Source organism: Vespula vulgaris, chromosome 23 (genome assembly GCF_905475345.1).
Source record: "Vespula vulgaris chromosome 23, iyVesVulg1.1, whole genome shotgun sequence".
NCBI classification, from domain to species: Eukaryota; Metazoa; Arthropoda; class Insecta; order Hymenoptera; family Vespidae; genus Vespula; species Vespula vulgaris.
Window position 1 is genome coordinate 1130181 of NC_066608.1, and position 15596 is coordinate 1145776.

At 34.3% G+C, this 15596-nt stretch overlaps 3 protein-coding genes across 7 annotated transcripts; all 3 read right to left on the reverse strand.

Moving 5' to 3' along the window:
- Nucleotides 1–1783: 1783 nt before the first annotated feature.
- Nucleotides 1784–9207, reverse strand: LOC127071791 (host cell factor). 5 transcript variants are annotated; one of them, XM_051011445.1, is made up of 9 exons: nt 8143–9207; nt 6655–7362; nt 6395–6540; nt 4933–6315; nt 4663–4843; nt 3233–4572; nt 2887–3114; nt 2423–2807; nt 1784–2299 (listed from the first exon to the last, which is right to left on the reverse strand). In XM_051011445.1, the coding sequence occupies exons 1-9, from the start codon at nt 8300–8302 to the stop codon at nt 2178–2180; spliced, it is 4653 nt and encodes a 1550-aa protein (XP_050867402.1). In that variant the 5' UTR covers nt 8303–9207; the 3' UTR covers nt 1784–2177. The 5 variants fall into 5 exon arrangements, with proteins under 5 accessions (XP_050867402.1, XP_050867401.1, XP_050867398.1 ...); XM_051011444.1 differs by having other exon boundaries at nt 1784–2302; XM_051011441.1 differs by having other exon boundaries at nt 6389–6540.
- Nucleotides 9208–9563: 356 nt separating this feature from the next.
- LOC127071793 (coatomer subunit alpha) lies at nt 9564–14381 on the reverse strand. The gene is made up of 5 exons (XM_051011458.1): nt 14196–14381; nt 12679–13903; nt 11655–12602; nt 10415–11569; nt 9564–10334 (listed from the first exon to the last, which is right to left on the reverse strand). Exons 1-5 carry the CDS (start codon nt 14273–14275, stop codon nt 10110–10112), a joined length of 3633 nt encoding a protein of 1210 aa, XP_050867415.1. The 5' UTR covers nt 14276–14381; the 3' UTR covers nt 9564–10109.
- A 310-nt stretch (nt 14382–14691) lies between these two features.
- Nucleotides 14692–15578, reverse strand: LOC127071807 (putative ATP synthase subunit f, mitochondrial). The gene is made up of 4 exons (XM_051011490.1): nt 15413–15578; nt 15197–15295; nt 14942–15058; nt 14692–14862 (listed from the first exon to the last, which is right to left on the reverse strand). The coding sequence occupies exons 1-4, from the start codon at nt 15489–15491 to the stop codon at nt 14834–14836; spliced, it is 324 nt and encodes a 107-aa protein (XP_050867447.1). The 5' UTR covers nt 15492–15578; the 3' UTR covers nt 14692–14833.
- Nucleotides 15579–15596: the final 18 nt, after the last annotated feature.

Below are 15596 nucleotides of genomic sequence, written 5' to 3' on the forward strand. Positions count from 1 at the left end.
CATCTTCTGCATATAGAATTTATAAAACAAAACGATGGGGAAATTTATTAATAACCTATTAATAAGTTGCACACAAATGTTTATCATTTAAGCGAAGTAATTCAGAACGCAAAATTGAAATACATGTCTGACAATTTAAAAGCAAGATTATTTAACCTTTTTTTTTTTTATATATTTTATGTATAAGATTAATATCAATTACATAATGCACAAGATTTTATCATCAATTTTGTTTGTCAATCAAAAAAAACACTTTCATTTTTTACTTTATGCTATATCAAATAATATTTTCAATATATAAATTGAATTTATGCAAAAATTTATTTAAAAAGAAACATTAATTTGTACATTATTAGGTATAGCATAAAATAAAATATATTGAAATAACGAGTTAAGAGAGTAATGACTATGTGCAAAAATAGATTATTCGATAGATATTCCTTTGAAATACAAACTATAATTGAAATCTGTACGCTCAGATAATGCAAAATTATACTAAAACACTCATTTTATATCATTTTTAACATATATATTTTAAATAATCCATCTATAATAAATCCACTAAAATGACATATGTACTTGATATAACACATGTCAGAGCATTTACAATACTCTATTAGTGGAAAATTATTTTCTGTTTTTTTTTTCTTTTTTTTTGTTTTTTTTTTCCTTTTTTTACTTAAAGATGGATAACAGAAAACATATATTCGCAATTCAACATAAAATGTGCGCGTTTAAATTATTATTGTAGAGTTTTAACATAGCCCCAAGAAAAAAGCCACCCAGAAAAAACTAGACGGAGGATAATATATTTTATATATAATTAATTCTTTCAATTTTTCTGTTTTTTAAAAGCTTATATTGAATATTTTGATTAAAATATATTATATTATGCACAAGAGAAAAGTTAGGGATATTAAATTTTTATGTCTTTTTCTCATACAATAATATATGCATGGTATATAATTCTATTTTTAATTTGTTTATTTTTAATTATTTATCATGTGTTTCCATAATTATATCCAATTTCGTCTGTAACAGATTGTCCCTATATATTAATAATACTAGTATTATAACATATTATTTTATAAAAACAAATATTCTTTTTCTTTATGGAGAATATCCGTAACTTTTTTTTCCGCGACTACACTGTCTGTTTACTAAAATATTAATATCTTTAAATCGAATTCTTAAGACATACGTGGATATTACACACATTTTTTCTTTACTTTCTATTTTTACAAAATATATTTGTCTCTCAAATGCTCTGGAGACTAATAAATCATATAAGTAATGTACAATTAGACACTCTTGAGAGAGAGATGATTCAGTACGTGTTGCATTTTCATTCTGAACAATCTATTCTTTTCTCATTATTTGGCAGTAACAAAAGTATCCAAGACAATGCATAGCACCGATATCTTACGTGAAATTATGTTTTTGCTATAATCTCAAAACTTTTGTGTTCTTTTTTCTTTTCTTTTTCTTTTTTTTTTTTTTTAACACTTGCATCAGCCTTTTTTGTAATTCCTACAATATTGTTCTTTATCTTTATTTTGGTTTGTTTGTTAAAACTTTAAAATGACTCGCGTTAAACGATAAGTAAATATTTGATTTAAAAGAAAGATTATATAGTTTAAGAATGAATTAAAATGATATACTGATGTTTAGGTAAAACTAGTTTTTGTAATCGTTGAAAAATGTGTTGATTTTTGATGCAAGTGTGAATATCCTCTATATGTCTTACCATTTATAGAAATACTATAAACATGGAAAAACTTGCTTAACTTCAAAATAATTACCTCTTGTCGTTTATTAATGATACTCATACTGTCTTTACAGAATATTTTCGCTTACTTGCGAAAGAATAGGAGGATAACGGTGAGTGAAAATCGTGGTACAGAAAGACCTTGTATTTATATAGAACATTTAAAATACTTTTTAAATTCTTATGTTATACCTCAATCATTCTACTTATGGACACCTTCTTCTTATTCTTCTTCTTTTTTCATTGCCCCATATCGCAGATTCAATTCTTGTATATATTCGCATATTATCACGTTGTTCGCTCAAACAATACACTGTTTCATTATCGTTGTTAGGCGTGTGTGTATCAGCGGATATTTAAATAATGAATAGCATCTCGTTTGAGTTATAAAAAGTCAAATACGACAGGCTCACGAAAAATTATCGCCTGCTGTGTCTGATTTCACTTTCTTTTGTGGTGAACTTGCTTGTGAACGTATATCAGGACCAGGTCGTTTTACCTGTGGATTACTTTTTACGGCGGTAGTTGGATCTGCTGATAAAATAATATAAATTTATTTTTTTGATTAGTAATCAAGATAATTTTTCGTACAAAACGTTTGTAATCATCTGATCGAATTGTGAAGTAATTAATGAAAAAATTGTCTTTACTAACCTTGCAACCACCTAACTTGTGTTGCTGGTCCGTATCCTTTATCATTTCTTGCCGCTATTCTAAAGATTATGGCCGGTTTTGTAGTGGTATCCACATGAGCAGCACTTAGAGAACTATTATTCACAGAACAGGAATTATTTGAACCACAATATACTCTAATGAAAGCTAATTGATTTGGTGTTGACACGATCGTTCTTGGTTCTCCTTCATTATTTAATGCTGTACTAGCACTTCTAACTGCCAGATAAACAGAATATTCTAAAATGGGTCCCACGTTACTAGGTGGTGGCTCCCAAGATATTTGAGCACCCTCTGCAGATTTCGAAATTTTTATGGCGCTTGGAGCACCAGGGAATCCCGGAAGACACGTTTTGAATGCAGATACCTGTAATAATAAAAGTATACATATGGTAATTAATCGATTATATAACATAATAGCTAATAACAAAATTTATGTAAATTACCTCGCTCCAGGCACTTTGTCCACAGCTATTCACAGCAGCAACTCTGAACTTGTAAGCAGTTCCAGGTTCAAGAGGTATTTTCGTCCTTCCTTTAAAAATGTCCATTGTCAACGGTTGTGTTATATCTAGTGGCTCATCTCCAGGAAGATAATAATGCTGTACTGTAAAACTTGTTCCCTTTATTACACCCACGTCATACCATTCTGCTTCTTTCTTTTCTTCTTCGTTCTGTAAACGGCGTATACATAAGTATTAATTTCAAAGGTAACAATATACTTAATATATTTAATATGGAAAAAAATATATATATAATGTAAAAAAAAAAAGGGGAAAAACAAGCTCTCACTTGTTCATTTTTAATTTTTACAGGTGGTTCTGCTGATCCTAAAGCAGCAGTAGCTAAAGTAGTCAATGCCGTCGAATCATCTCCGCTCTCTGATCTGTTGCTATGTACTTTTTCTTGTTTTACGTTATCCCTTTTTGTAATGTGCTCATCTTTAACTTCTACTTTTACCGGTGTTATTGGCTTCTGAGAAACGTCCGATTCTTTCAATACGGAAGCTATACCATTAACATTTGATGCCGATACATCAGGAGTCTTATCCCGTTCCATAGATTCATCAGACTCTTCTACTTTTATTTGTAACTCTGTTGGAATAACAGGAGCTACAACATGAACGTTTACATGTGTCTCTTGCAAAGAATTATCTGTAAGCATAGGCTCATCTTCATCGGCTGTATTCTCTATCGGAGAATTTTTTTTCAAAATCTCTCCTCCTTCTGATTCATTTGCATCACTTTTAACATTTTCTGTTTCTTGATTTTCGTCTGGAGAGATATGTGATTGATGTAAAATATTATCTTCGGCTGATATGTGCTCAGACGATAAAGGCTTTTCCTCGGACGAATATGAATCAAAAGTCAAAGTTTTTAATTCATTCTTCGTATCTTGTTCTCTTTTATTGTTTTCTACTGGTTCTACCAATGTAGCAGTTACACTTTCTTCTGGTGTAATTTCTCCAACCGGTTGTTGTTCGTCAGCGATGTCCTGTTTTATTTGCATTTCTTCAGATGCTGCATTAATTTGTATTTCGTTTTCATTTGGTATGTCTGTTTCGTTAGTACTTTCCGTAGATTCCATTTGTACCTCAGTTATTTTTTCTTTCGAATCTATCGCTAATTCTTCGTCAGCGTTGGCAGAAGTAGAACTTTCACATGCCGTTTCTGCGGGAGCTTCTGTTTCTTTAACAGGAGACATTTCCATAGAAATATTTTCTGTAACAGCAGAACCACCAACATCTTGTTCCATCTCTTGAGAATCTGCAGCAGGTTGTTGTTCGTCCTGACTCTCAGGTGTAGGTTCTTCCTCTAAATCGGCTTTATTATTTTCATCTTCAGACAAGACGATATCAGATGGACCATCTACTTGTGGAATTACAAAGTTTCCTTCCCCGTCAACTTGCATAGATTCACCACCTGTCATTTGAGAAACTAAAGCTGCTGCTGTTGTTGCTTCGTTACCATTGCAACTATCCTCTGTCTTTCCATCGCTTTCTGTAACATCATCCGTGGTTACCATGAAAGATAAACCACCAGACGGTTCTTGAACAGGATCTATTAAGCCTGCTTCTGCTGCTAGAGCAGCTAAAGCTGCATCAGTGGTAGCTGGACCATCAGAAGTAGATGCTACAATTTTCAATTATACGCCATAGAATTGTTTCATAAAATGATCCAATTGCTATATTTATATATTATTTTGTTACATATGATACTTACCCAATGAAGCTGATGGTTGTTTTTGCGATGGAACGAAAAGCATTTTACTAGCGTCTATTGTTTCGGATGCACTAGACGTAGTAACTATTGAACTACTTGTGGGCATTAAAGTAACAGTTTTTGCACCTATACCTCCTGACATTTGTAGTGTTACAGGTTTTCCAGAAACTGCAACAGTTTCCTAAAACAGATCAAACGATTAACGATACAAAATGATAAGATATACGTTTATTAAAAATTATTAATATGTAAAATTTGAGATATACTTACAGACGCCTTTTGAATCTGTGGCATTGTAACTATCTGACTTTTTCCAGGATTGAATATTGCTTGAGGATTTCCTTTAGTAGCAATAGTTACGGTCTTTGGTACGCCACCCTGTCCTGGTACTGTTATTGTTATTGGCTTTCCAGTCGTAGCCCCGCCCATTGCCCCAGAAGATACAACGATCATTTTGACTCCTTGTTGATTTGTAACATGATTTGTAGCCGATAAAGGTAAAACGTTCACGGGAGTCGTTAAACTACCAGTCTGACCAGCACCAGCCTGTGAAGTCGTCACAGCTTGTACAGCTCTTAAACTAGATCCTGTCGTAACAACAATAATTTGGTTTGTCCTTCCAACTAAACCACCGTTACCACCAGGTTTCGTAATCATTATTGTTTGTTTCCCGCTTATGTTTTGCCCTTTACTCATTGCTACAATACTGGATGTTTTCATAGTCGTTAATATTTTCGATCCTGCGACGGTATTAGGATTAACTAATCTCAATATTGTAGGACCTTGATTAAGTGGTTTTGCTCCAGTCGCTTGGACTGTTTTCCCAGGGATGAGACTTACTTTAGGCACTGTGGCTACCATACCTTGCCCAGTTTTAAGAAGATGTACAATTTGGGGTTGACCAGATATATTTTGACCTGGTTTCTGCAGTATTATTTGTTTACTCTGTTGTGGCGACGCAGTACGTAGTACCGTTGCTCCAGGTGCAGCAAAACGTATTTGCTGACCCGGTTGAACATTCTTCATCCTAATAGTGTTAGCCGTAGTTTGCGGTATTACGGGTACATTGTTCATACTTATTTTTGGAGTCGCAGCAGCAGCAGCTGCTAATGCTGCAATTCCTGACATAGCAGTAGGTGTTTGACCAGTTACAGTTGTAATAGGAGATGTTTGTTCGGTAGTTGTACTTGCTGCCGAAGTCGCCATAGGTGATCGAATTCTGATGAGATTTCCAGCTACTCTTGGAGTCATAGGATTCGTTACCTTTGGCGTAACTTGCGGTACCTTCTGGGCAGGACTTTGTACAGTCGATTGCACTCTTACTGGAGTTTGAGGTAATGACGATCTAGCAGAAGTTGGAGTCGATGGAAGAGATGCAACGGTCGTAATGGGAGGAGTTGTTACAGGTATAGTTGCAGGTGTTGCGACTGCAGATGTAGTAATTGGTACACTAGTAGGATTGCTAACTGTTGGAAATGTTCCAGTTGAAGTAGGTGGCATATCATATTTCTGAATTTGTAGAATATAATATTGTGCAGATGGAGTAGCAGCCCAACTAACTTCCAACGTTTGAGTGGAAGCCCTGACCAGTTGAACGCGAGAAGGTGCAGGTGGTTTGTTCACTTCAAGATACCAAAGATCTTTACAACAAACCTGTGAATGTGTTTCAAAACACTGTCAATAAAATACCATTTCTTCTGATAATATTCGCAAAAGAACAACTAACCCTAACCTGGTTGTTCCAAGCTTTACGATAACCATCGCGCCCAGACCAAACATATAATCTACTGTGCACACCAACAGCGCAATGTCCGGCACGTGCACGCGGTACATTTTCTTCGAGAGAATCCACCGTCAGTTGTTCCCACGTTAATGTTTCTAAAATAAAAAAAAAATATTATTGTGTATAAATTTACAGAATATATATATATGTATATACATATATATATATATATATAACTCAATTTGAATGACATTCAAATGTTAACTCACCTAAATTTAAACATGCTAATGTACTTGTACATTTCCATTCTTTCTCGTGTGTTGCTACTTTTACATCATCCACCACAAGGGGCACCCATCCCCCAAAAACATACATTCTGTGACCGATTAAAGTAGCAGTATGAAGAGAACGTGGTAGCGGCGTAGGTCCATGTACTACCGGCTTGTTCCATGTCATTGAATCGACATCGAGAAACCATAGATCACCCAAACGACAACCGCTCATACCGCCATAGATCACCAAGCAAGATTTACCTGTTGTACGATCTGTATAAGCAACACCTGTATGCGACTCTCTAGGTGGAGGTGCATGACCATGGGTTTGTGGAACATCCCACGCTGTTGCTCCATTTGGAAGAAGTTCCAACGTATAAAGATCATTTAAATATCTCGGTATATTATTTTTTGGATCTTCACTGTCATTAGCCAAGCCTCCGAATAAGAAGACTCTATTTCCAATAAGAGTAAAACTATGGCCTAGCCGTGGGCAAGGTGGAGGATCATGTTTTGGTGGTTTTGGTTTTAATCTTTTCCATTCCCATCTACTCGCTTGAAGCTCATAGAGTTCATTAGAGTACTTGCCATATTCTACCATTCCACCAAAAACCAATATGCGCGTACCATCAACCACAAATCCATAGGCTGCGCAGCCAGGTGGAATATCGCCTTTGGTTAATGGTACGAACCATTGATTAGTTGCTGTAAAAAGAGATTTTTATTCTATTTAACTACATCTTGCAAAAAGTAATTTATCTAATCTAAGAAAAAATTATTCCATATAAAATATAGCGAGGAGAGAAAATATTTATAATATATTCTCCGAAAAGAATTAAGAGGAAGAAGAAAAAAAAAGAAAAACGAAAGAAAAAAAAAACGAAAAAAGAAAAAAAAATGCGCGCCAGGACAATACGCACGTAACCAGGCGGCAACAGTGATATCGTTTACGTTCGAAATAGGAGTAGGAATATAAAAATGAAAACTAGTGGAAGAGGAGAGGGGTATGTAGTAGTCGAGTGCATACATATGTAGAAAAGGAAAAGAGAAGGAAAGACGAAGCATGAACGTGGAATGATGGGAAACAGCGCAGCACAGCGCAACGCAATGAATCGCAACGCAGCGCAGCGTTGCGTTGCGTTGCGTTGCGTTACGACGTTGCGTTGCGTTGCGTTGCGTGGTGGGGCGGGCGAGACAGCAATGGCTGCTCCCGCGCGTATAAACACGAAAAATGACAGTAGAACTGTAAGCTAGCAATGAAACTATCACGAACTTCGATGAAAAAAAGAAGAAAGAGCATCCGTTTTGAAAAAATTTTCAAATTCATTAATGAGGAACGCATTAAGGGTTGCTAAGCCAGAGATTTTCTTGATTCCGATCGGTTCCGGCCGGTGACCGTCTTGTCAACGAATGCCGCCATCTTGGATCGCGGGAATCGTTAGGATCAGGCGCGCAAGGACGCATAGCAGCGCGAAATTGACTCACCTGTGTTATAGACATGAAGTTCGTCTACTATACCCTCGTTTCCACCGCCAAAAACGACCATAAGATCCTTAATGGCTACCGCCCTATGCCCATGTCTGGGTCTTGGCTGAGGCCCGGTCGGATTTGTGATCCGCTTCCACTTTAACATGGGTGCCGCCATGATGATCGTCGATCACATCATTTTCTCATGCCGCGCGACTATACACACTGTTTCCCCCAGAGCCAACCGAACGTCCCCCGATGGCACCAAAATCGTTTTATCTTTCTTTTATGTTAGAGAGAAAAAAAACTCTTTCTTTTCTTTTTTTTTGTTTTTTTTTTGTTTTCTCCCCTAGACTTCTTATCACTTTCTTATCTGCCGACGAAAAATTCGAAAATTTCTTTGCACCCACGGAAAAAAAACTTGCCGCTTTCGATATTCCCAACACCGTCTCGATACCGTATCTCTTCGAGACTCTAACCTCCCTTACTTCGTGATTTCAGATAAATTTTATATTTATATTACTTCACTTAATTATTATTAACGAAACGGACACTTTGAACGTCTATAAGAATAACGTTACGTCGAATGGAAACTCGGAAGATCGAGAAATTGTGCGTAACGTTAACACGTATACACGGAGGACGCAGAGCGCGTATTTACTCGCACGATGTTTACGGCACTGGTCTCGCGTATTCTAGTGTGCCCGCTTAGCGAACGCCAATGGCTCGGGCGTGTATATACTTTTCACGTTGCACAATCATCCTACTACGAGCTAACAGTAATAACAATCGATAGATTCTTATTCTACAATGATTTCTTGATTCAATGAACCTTCATATTGTCGACTTATACCATTAAGATTTCTTCGGAAACTCCCGTCAAACTGACGAAAAGCGGCGCGCCAAAATTTTCACTATAAGCGAATTGTCACTAAAACCACCCGCGAATACCAATAAGACAACAATCAAAACACGGAGGGGTTCACCGTTAATAGATATGATCGAATAAATTTATTCTAATCAACGATCTGACGGCACGCACAAGCGGCCTCCGTGATCTTCGTCCATCATTGCACAGGACTTGCATTGGTAAAATTACTATTTGTTCTACCAACTGAAATAAATACATAGGGACTTTAGATTTCATCGTAGATACAAACGATTATGAACAAGTTATAGTATACCAAGTGAAATGGTTTTGAAAAGAAATCGTAAAATCGTGAGATAAGATGAAAGTAAGCCTCGATGAATTTTCATTAGGTTATTTTTTATCTCCATAATACTTTTCGATATAATATTTTTCTATAGAAATCCTATAGAATATAAATCCTATAGGGTTTTACGTCATTATTTTTTAGGTTTTCCAATTGATCGTATTTGTATCAAACTTTTATCCGTTTGTAACTTGAATACGATAAGAATTGTTTTCGTATAACATATTCTATTAATTTCTTTTATTTTTAATTCCATTTGTTTACTCTTACCGACAAGTACTTTCCATTGGTCTTTCTGATTTATTCTGTTACATGTCACTAGACTAGTTAAAAATTACTAAATTGAAAATCAGGCTTAAACCGCGGTATTTCAAAGCAAATTTGAATATACGAAATTTATATAATTTAATATCAACAATATATTTGTATAATTTTCTTTCTTACAACGTAATTGTTCTAATATTTTTACTATTAATTAATAATCCAAGAAAAGCTTATATGGAATATATAATAATATAGTTAAAATATATTTCTTCATTTGTCAATATATGTATAATGGTTGATATGAATTACTTCAACAAGTACTTATAGACCATTTATATATTTTCGAAAATTTGAAAAAAAATTCAGCTTTAAGAAGAAATACTTGCGGGCAATAGTTTTCATAACATATTAAATTGAAGTAAATTATACAAATTGTAAAGAGACTACTTTAGAAATCTCAATAATATAAAAATGTTATCTTATAACTACTTCAAGTAATATAATATATTACATATGTATCTTTAATCCAATGCATTCTTTGCCAATTGCTGCAACTTCACAAATTCTGCATAATGAATCTTTATACTGTGGTTGATAACTTGCTCCACAAAGTGGACATTTCACTTCTTGTTTTCCTCTGTAAATTGGTGTGAATGTGCTTGCACATAAAGAGAATGGATTATGTTCATCGTATGCTAATTGATGCTCATCTGTCGGATTCTTATCACATGCCTGAGAGAAAAAAATATAACAATTGAATTTCTTCCAAGTTTTGTCAAGTGTATACATACAGTAATAAATACAAAATTTACCTGTAAAAGTTTCCGAACTTGCTGTGCTAATTCAGGTTTTGGACCAAGTTCAAGCAATCTTCTAGCGAAGGAACCAGCAGTTTTATAATTCTTCAACTTGAAAAACATATTAGCAGCTATTCTTAAAGTTAAAATTTGATGGACCGGTTGTAGATTACAATGAGTAAAATACGCCGCCATTTCACAAATTCGTTTTTGCTCTGCTATTGTATTTTTTGGCAAATTTTTTCTTTCCGTTTCCATTTTTAAACCTAAAATATATTCTCGACATATCTGAATTAGTTGTTGAGCTTCAGCAATATCTTGTCTAGTATCTACAATTAATAATGGAATGCTAAGTAATATTGCTTGGAGTTTTTCTATAGCTTCTGCAAACTTCCCTCCTGTTGTTAATTGATAACAGACTTGAAGTCTTTGAACTAAATCTGTAAGATGTAATCCAACTGCAGGTAAATTACTTTTGGGTGTAGCATCTTTCCAATTTCTTTGAGGATATCCATATAAGGATAATATATTTGGTAAACATGCAAACGATGTCTTGGAACGAGCATACGTACTTAAGAAGAGGGATTGATACGGTGCAAATTCAACTATACCGACTTGATTATTCAACAATCTGAAAGCTGTTTCAAAAGATCCAGCCAATATATGATCTACAGTTAGCTGAGAATTATTGATCCAATGTTGCGTTGGCGACACTCCTCTTGTTGGAAGAGCATAATAACCATCTTCAGATATTGGCATTGCATTTTCAATTTCAGGAGGAAGATCTACATCTTCAACATCCCAGCCTGCAGTTTCTTCACCTTCTACAATAGCGTCTACGTCAATACCTTCTTCATCGTCAATTCCTAACTCTTCGTCGTTGCCCCAACCGTCTGCAACTATGGCAGTATCATCTTCTGGAGCCAAAGCTGCAGCCACTTGGCTCTTGCCACGAGACATCATTGCACCTTCGAAGAATCCTTTTGAAACAGTCAAGAGTGGCCAATTATTTTCAGCTTGTTGAATAGGTACTGGTGGATGGAAATATACAGCTCCTTTTTCAAGAGCTGAAAGTTCATCTTGCATGGAACTATATTGAATGTCATCATCCTCGTTTGAAATTCCATGAATTTTCTCTGTGACATAAGCCAACGATGCTTGTCCCGAGTTCTACAATACAATGGTAAACATAAGCAAATCGCAATACATATATAATATTTTTAGAGGTGATAGGAATTAATATTTATAAGTATACCCTTAGGATCTTTGCTCGTTCGTAAATATCACCAAGTAGTAAACTGCCTTGATACTGTCCAGATACGTCTTTTCGAATTTCTGCGATCTTTATCATTTTACGTAATTTTTCTAAATTGCCAGTAATGAGATAAAGAAATGATAATTTCTCAAAATTCTTGGTTCTTTGATAACACATTTCAACAACTTGATGATTGCCTTGCATTAAAGCAGCTTGTGCTAAACTTTCCCAACACGTTTTTTGATCTAAAGATCTTGCTGCCTCCAAGGCTACTTCAATATTACCACATTCAAGCGCAAGCCCGAATCTTGTCTTTTCATCTTTAACGAAATGTAATGCAACTTCTGGATACCCTTTTTGTTGCAAATATGCTATTATGGATTGACCGACGAGATTTGCTGTACGAACCATATGCAATACTTCTTCGTATTTTCTGTTAATAAGAGCTAATTTGAATTTATATTCTGTTGGATCTATACGTAGGATTCTTGGTCTACATTCTCTGTCAAGGCAATATACTTGATTTCCTTTCACTCTCGTCACATAAATTGGTAAATCCAATGTACGAATAATACCACGATCACCATTATTAATTGCATATTTTATATGATTGCTAGTAGTATATATAAATACTCCAGAATCATCCCAAGCTCCTGATTTTACTCTTGTATTTTCATGAATGGAGCATAGAGATTCTAATCTGCGATTGCAAATATTAACAGTGTGTTTAGCCAATAGAGCAACATGAGACATGTCATTAGACCAAACAACATATCTACATTTTGAAATCTTTACTTCAGCTAAAGTTCTTTTTTGTTGGACATCAAACAGCGTGACTTGGTCTGCATCTCGTAGAACTAACATGCCCGTGCCAGCATAAAATATTTCGTCGCAATTTGGAATCTGTACTTTCTTTGTTACCTCATTTTTTAGATTTTTTATGACCAACTAAAAAAAAAGAAAAATTGTTATTATCATTTAATCTACAAGCGATGTGTACCTTATAGATAAGAAATTGTCATACGGAATATGCTCTATCTAAAACTGCGAAACGATTCCTAGCAACCCAAATGGCAGTAACACCAGAGGCACGTTTCGTATCAGCATCTATATTGGAATCACTTTCACGTGGTATCATATAAAGATCGTAAGTACTATTCTCTATATTAGCCGGCAATCTTGTACATATCAGAACAGCATTTTCAGCTTGATTGTACGACATACTGTACGGAGGTATCTTTCCTGGACTACGAATTTGCATCACAGAGGTATCTTTTGAAGTGGTGAAATCTAATTTGCGAAGGAAACGTTCCTTCACATAGTACAGAAGATTTCCATAGACTGCATAAGCTGGTCGTTCCCTCTCTAATTTAAAGATTATCATACCAGAGTCATGACCAGCTGCAAACAAATTTAAAGTAGGATGTGCAGCGAGTATCCAAAATTTTTCATGTTCTCTTCTAAATGTATGCAAGCATGTACGCTTTGTCATATCCCATACTCTTATGCTTTTATCTTCAGAATTAGATAGAATTAAATCCTGTCTCGGATGGAATAGAACACATGAAACGTTATTATAGTGACCTCTGCAAGTATCTACCTCCCAAGCTTTAGCATCATTCATGCGCCACATCTTAATTTGACGATCATCTGCTCCAGAGACAATTAATGGTAATGTCGGATGGAAATAAGCCCAGTTAACACCTCTGTCATGACCTTCCAAAACATGTTTGACTACAGCATCAGCTTGCCCAAACAGATCTGTAGCCCCAGGATTTTTTAAGTGATCTTCTAAACCACCTGGTCCAGGTGCTACATTTTTTTTACGTAATCCAGATATGTCCCAAACTCTAACAGATTGATCCAATGAAGCTGATACAATGATATCTTCGGTTGGATGAAATTGTGCGCACATTACATAATGATTATGACCAGTTAAAACGCAAATACAAGTACGACTCTGCCAATTCCAGATACGTATAGTCTGGTCATCAGAAGCACTGAGAATCCATGGATACTCTTGATGAAACATTGTAGTTCTAATATAATCCAGGTGGCCTAATAATGTAAAAATACACCTACGTTGCTTATAATTCCATACTTTGATTTTATAATCATCGCCACCAGATACAAACAGAGGTTGTTGACTATGGAAACATATTCCTCTTACAGGTCCATCGTGTTCATCAAATTTATCCAAGAGTGTACACATGCGATAATCCCATAATTGTATAACACCATTGTGTAAACTATAATATAATATACGTCCACATGTATTTTTATTTTATTATTATATTATGTTATTATAAGTATGTAAATAATATATACACGTATATATATAGAAATATATAAATCAAAAAAGTTTTAGATAAATATATAACACCATTGTGTAAACTATAATATAATATACATCCACATATATCTTTCTTTTATTATTATATTATGTTATTATAAGTATGTAAATAATATATACACGTATATATATAGAAATATATATATCAAAAAAGTTTTAGATAAATGATTAAAAAAATAAATAATTACCTAGCAAGAACCCACGGACGTTTTGGATGGAAAGATAAGCCCTTTACTCGAGCTGATTTTGTTTCAAATTTGGTTAACATTTTGTTAATTATAATATAATTACAATAATTTTACAGATGTCAAGAATTCTATAAAGTCACAGGTAACAAGACACGTCATTTACACGTTATTAACTAGAGCGAAGTTATAAATGATATAGATCGTTCTATGTGTACACTCATATGGTTTATTTTGATTACCATATAGCGCCAGTAGAGGGAGATCGAAATATTGAGCATATGCGTATCTGCCTTTTTTGTTCATGACCAATCGAAAATGGCGAAAGTTTATTACGATTTACCAATAATCACGCAATGTCATCACGTGGTACGTATTACGTATATACATCGTATAACCTTAACTTACTTCCGACAAAATCATAAACGTAAAATCTTACATAATTTTATATTAGAATTTTATTATCTGATAAACAATTATCGTTTAAGATTATATGAGATATATTTAAAGAATTTTTATTTTTATTTAATATACATTCTAGATTTGGACTTTCCTATACAGGCAGATAAATATACATGTAATTGTTTGATGCCAAATTGACTATATTGGCTGAACTTCATATAAGAATTTAGATTATTAATTTAATGGTATTTGTAATTTTTGTGAGTTTCTGAAAAAGAAAATTAAATCTTACATATTATCTGATTTTCTTTAAAGTTTCAAATAAACATCATCAATCACAAACTTACTAATTCTCGGGTAATTTAATACATAGAAAAGTACTGACAATCCCACTGCCATTTGGAAAAATGGAGCTATACCAGCACGTTCAGGAAATACATATTTATGTTGCCAACGCCAGAATGCTGTAAAAGAAACAACTTTCATTATCATATTTTATTTATTAGTACATCATATTTTATTTGTTAGTACATATATGTTAACAGTTAAGTTATATAATAAGAATTAAGATTAAGATTATCTAATAAAAGAAAAAAGTTTACTTCGAGAGCACGCTGATGCTATAGCTTGAGGATGAAAATTTCTTCTACGAATCCAAGCTCCAAGTTCACCTAATTTAACGTCACAAAAGGAAGTATCGGCTGAAAAAATGTAATAAAAAATATATATATGTGTGTGTGTATGTGTGTGAACTATATAAAAAAAAATTGGATACATATAAAGAATATATTAGAAGTAATATAAAAAATGATACATACGTTTTCCATAGTAACGTGCTGGATCATAAGGACCATGTTTTGCTCTGTCATATTCAGCGGGATAATCTCCAAAAGCCATGACAAATTCTTGAAAGATTATTTCGATCGAAGACTCGACCCGTCTTGATACAACTACTAAGTAACCAACATACTACTTATATTCATAGAATATATGAATTCTAGA

Bases quoted from the DNA above. Each gene is read 5' to 3' on its own strand.
- LOC127071791 (XM_051011440.1), bottom strand. From the start codon at position 8,302: ATGGCGGCACCCATGTTAAAGTGGAAGCGGATCACAAATCCGACCGGG. The intron at 6,316-6,388 runs GTTAGTTGTTCT...ACACATTCACAG, and splicing joins CTTGGAACAACCAGGTTAGG to GTTTGTTGTAAAGATCTTTG. The intron at 4,844-4,932 runs GTAAGTATATCT...GATCTGTTTTAG, and splicing joins CACAGATTCAAAAGGCGTCT to GAAACTGTTGCAGTTTCTGG.
- LOC127071793 (XM_051011458.1), bottom strand. From the start codon at position 14,275: ATGTTAACCAAATTTGAAACAAAATCAGCTCGAGTAAAGGGCTTATCT. The intron at 12,603-12,678 runs GTATGACAATTT...CTTTTTTTTTAG, and splicing joins TTTTAGATAGAGCATATTCC to TTGGTCATAAAAAATCTAAA. The intron at 10,335-10,414 runs GTAAATTTTGTA...TTTTTCTCTCAG, and splicing joins AAGTTCGGAAACTTTTACAG to GCATGTGATAAGAATCCGAC.
- LOC127071807 (XM_051011490.1), bottom strand. From the start codon at position 15,491: ATGGCTTTTGGAGATTATCCCGCTGAATATGACAGAGCAAAACATGGT. The intron at 15,296-15,412 runs GTATGTATCATT...ACATTTTTTCAG, and splicing joins AGCACGTTACTATGGAAAAC to CCGATACTTCCTTTTGTGAC. The intron at 15,059-15,196 runs GTAAACTTTTTT...TTTCTTTTACAG, and splicing joins AGCATCAGCGTGCTCTCGAA to CATTCTGGCGTTGGCAACAT.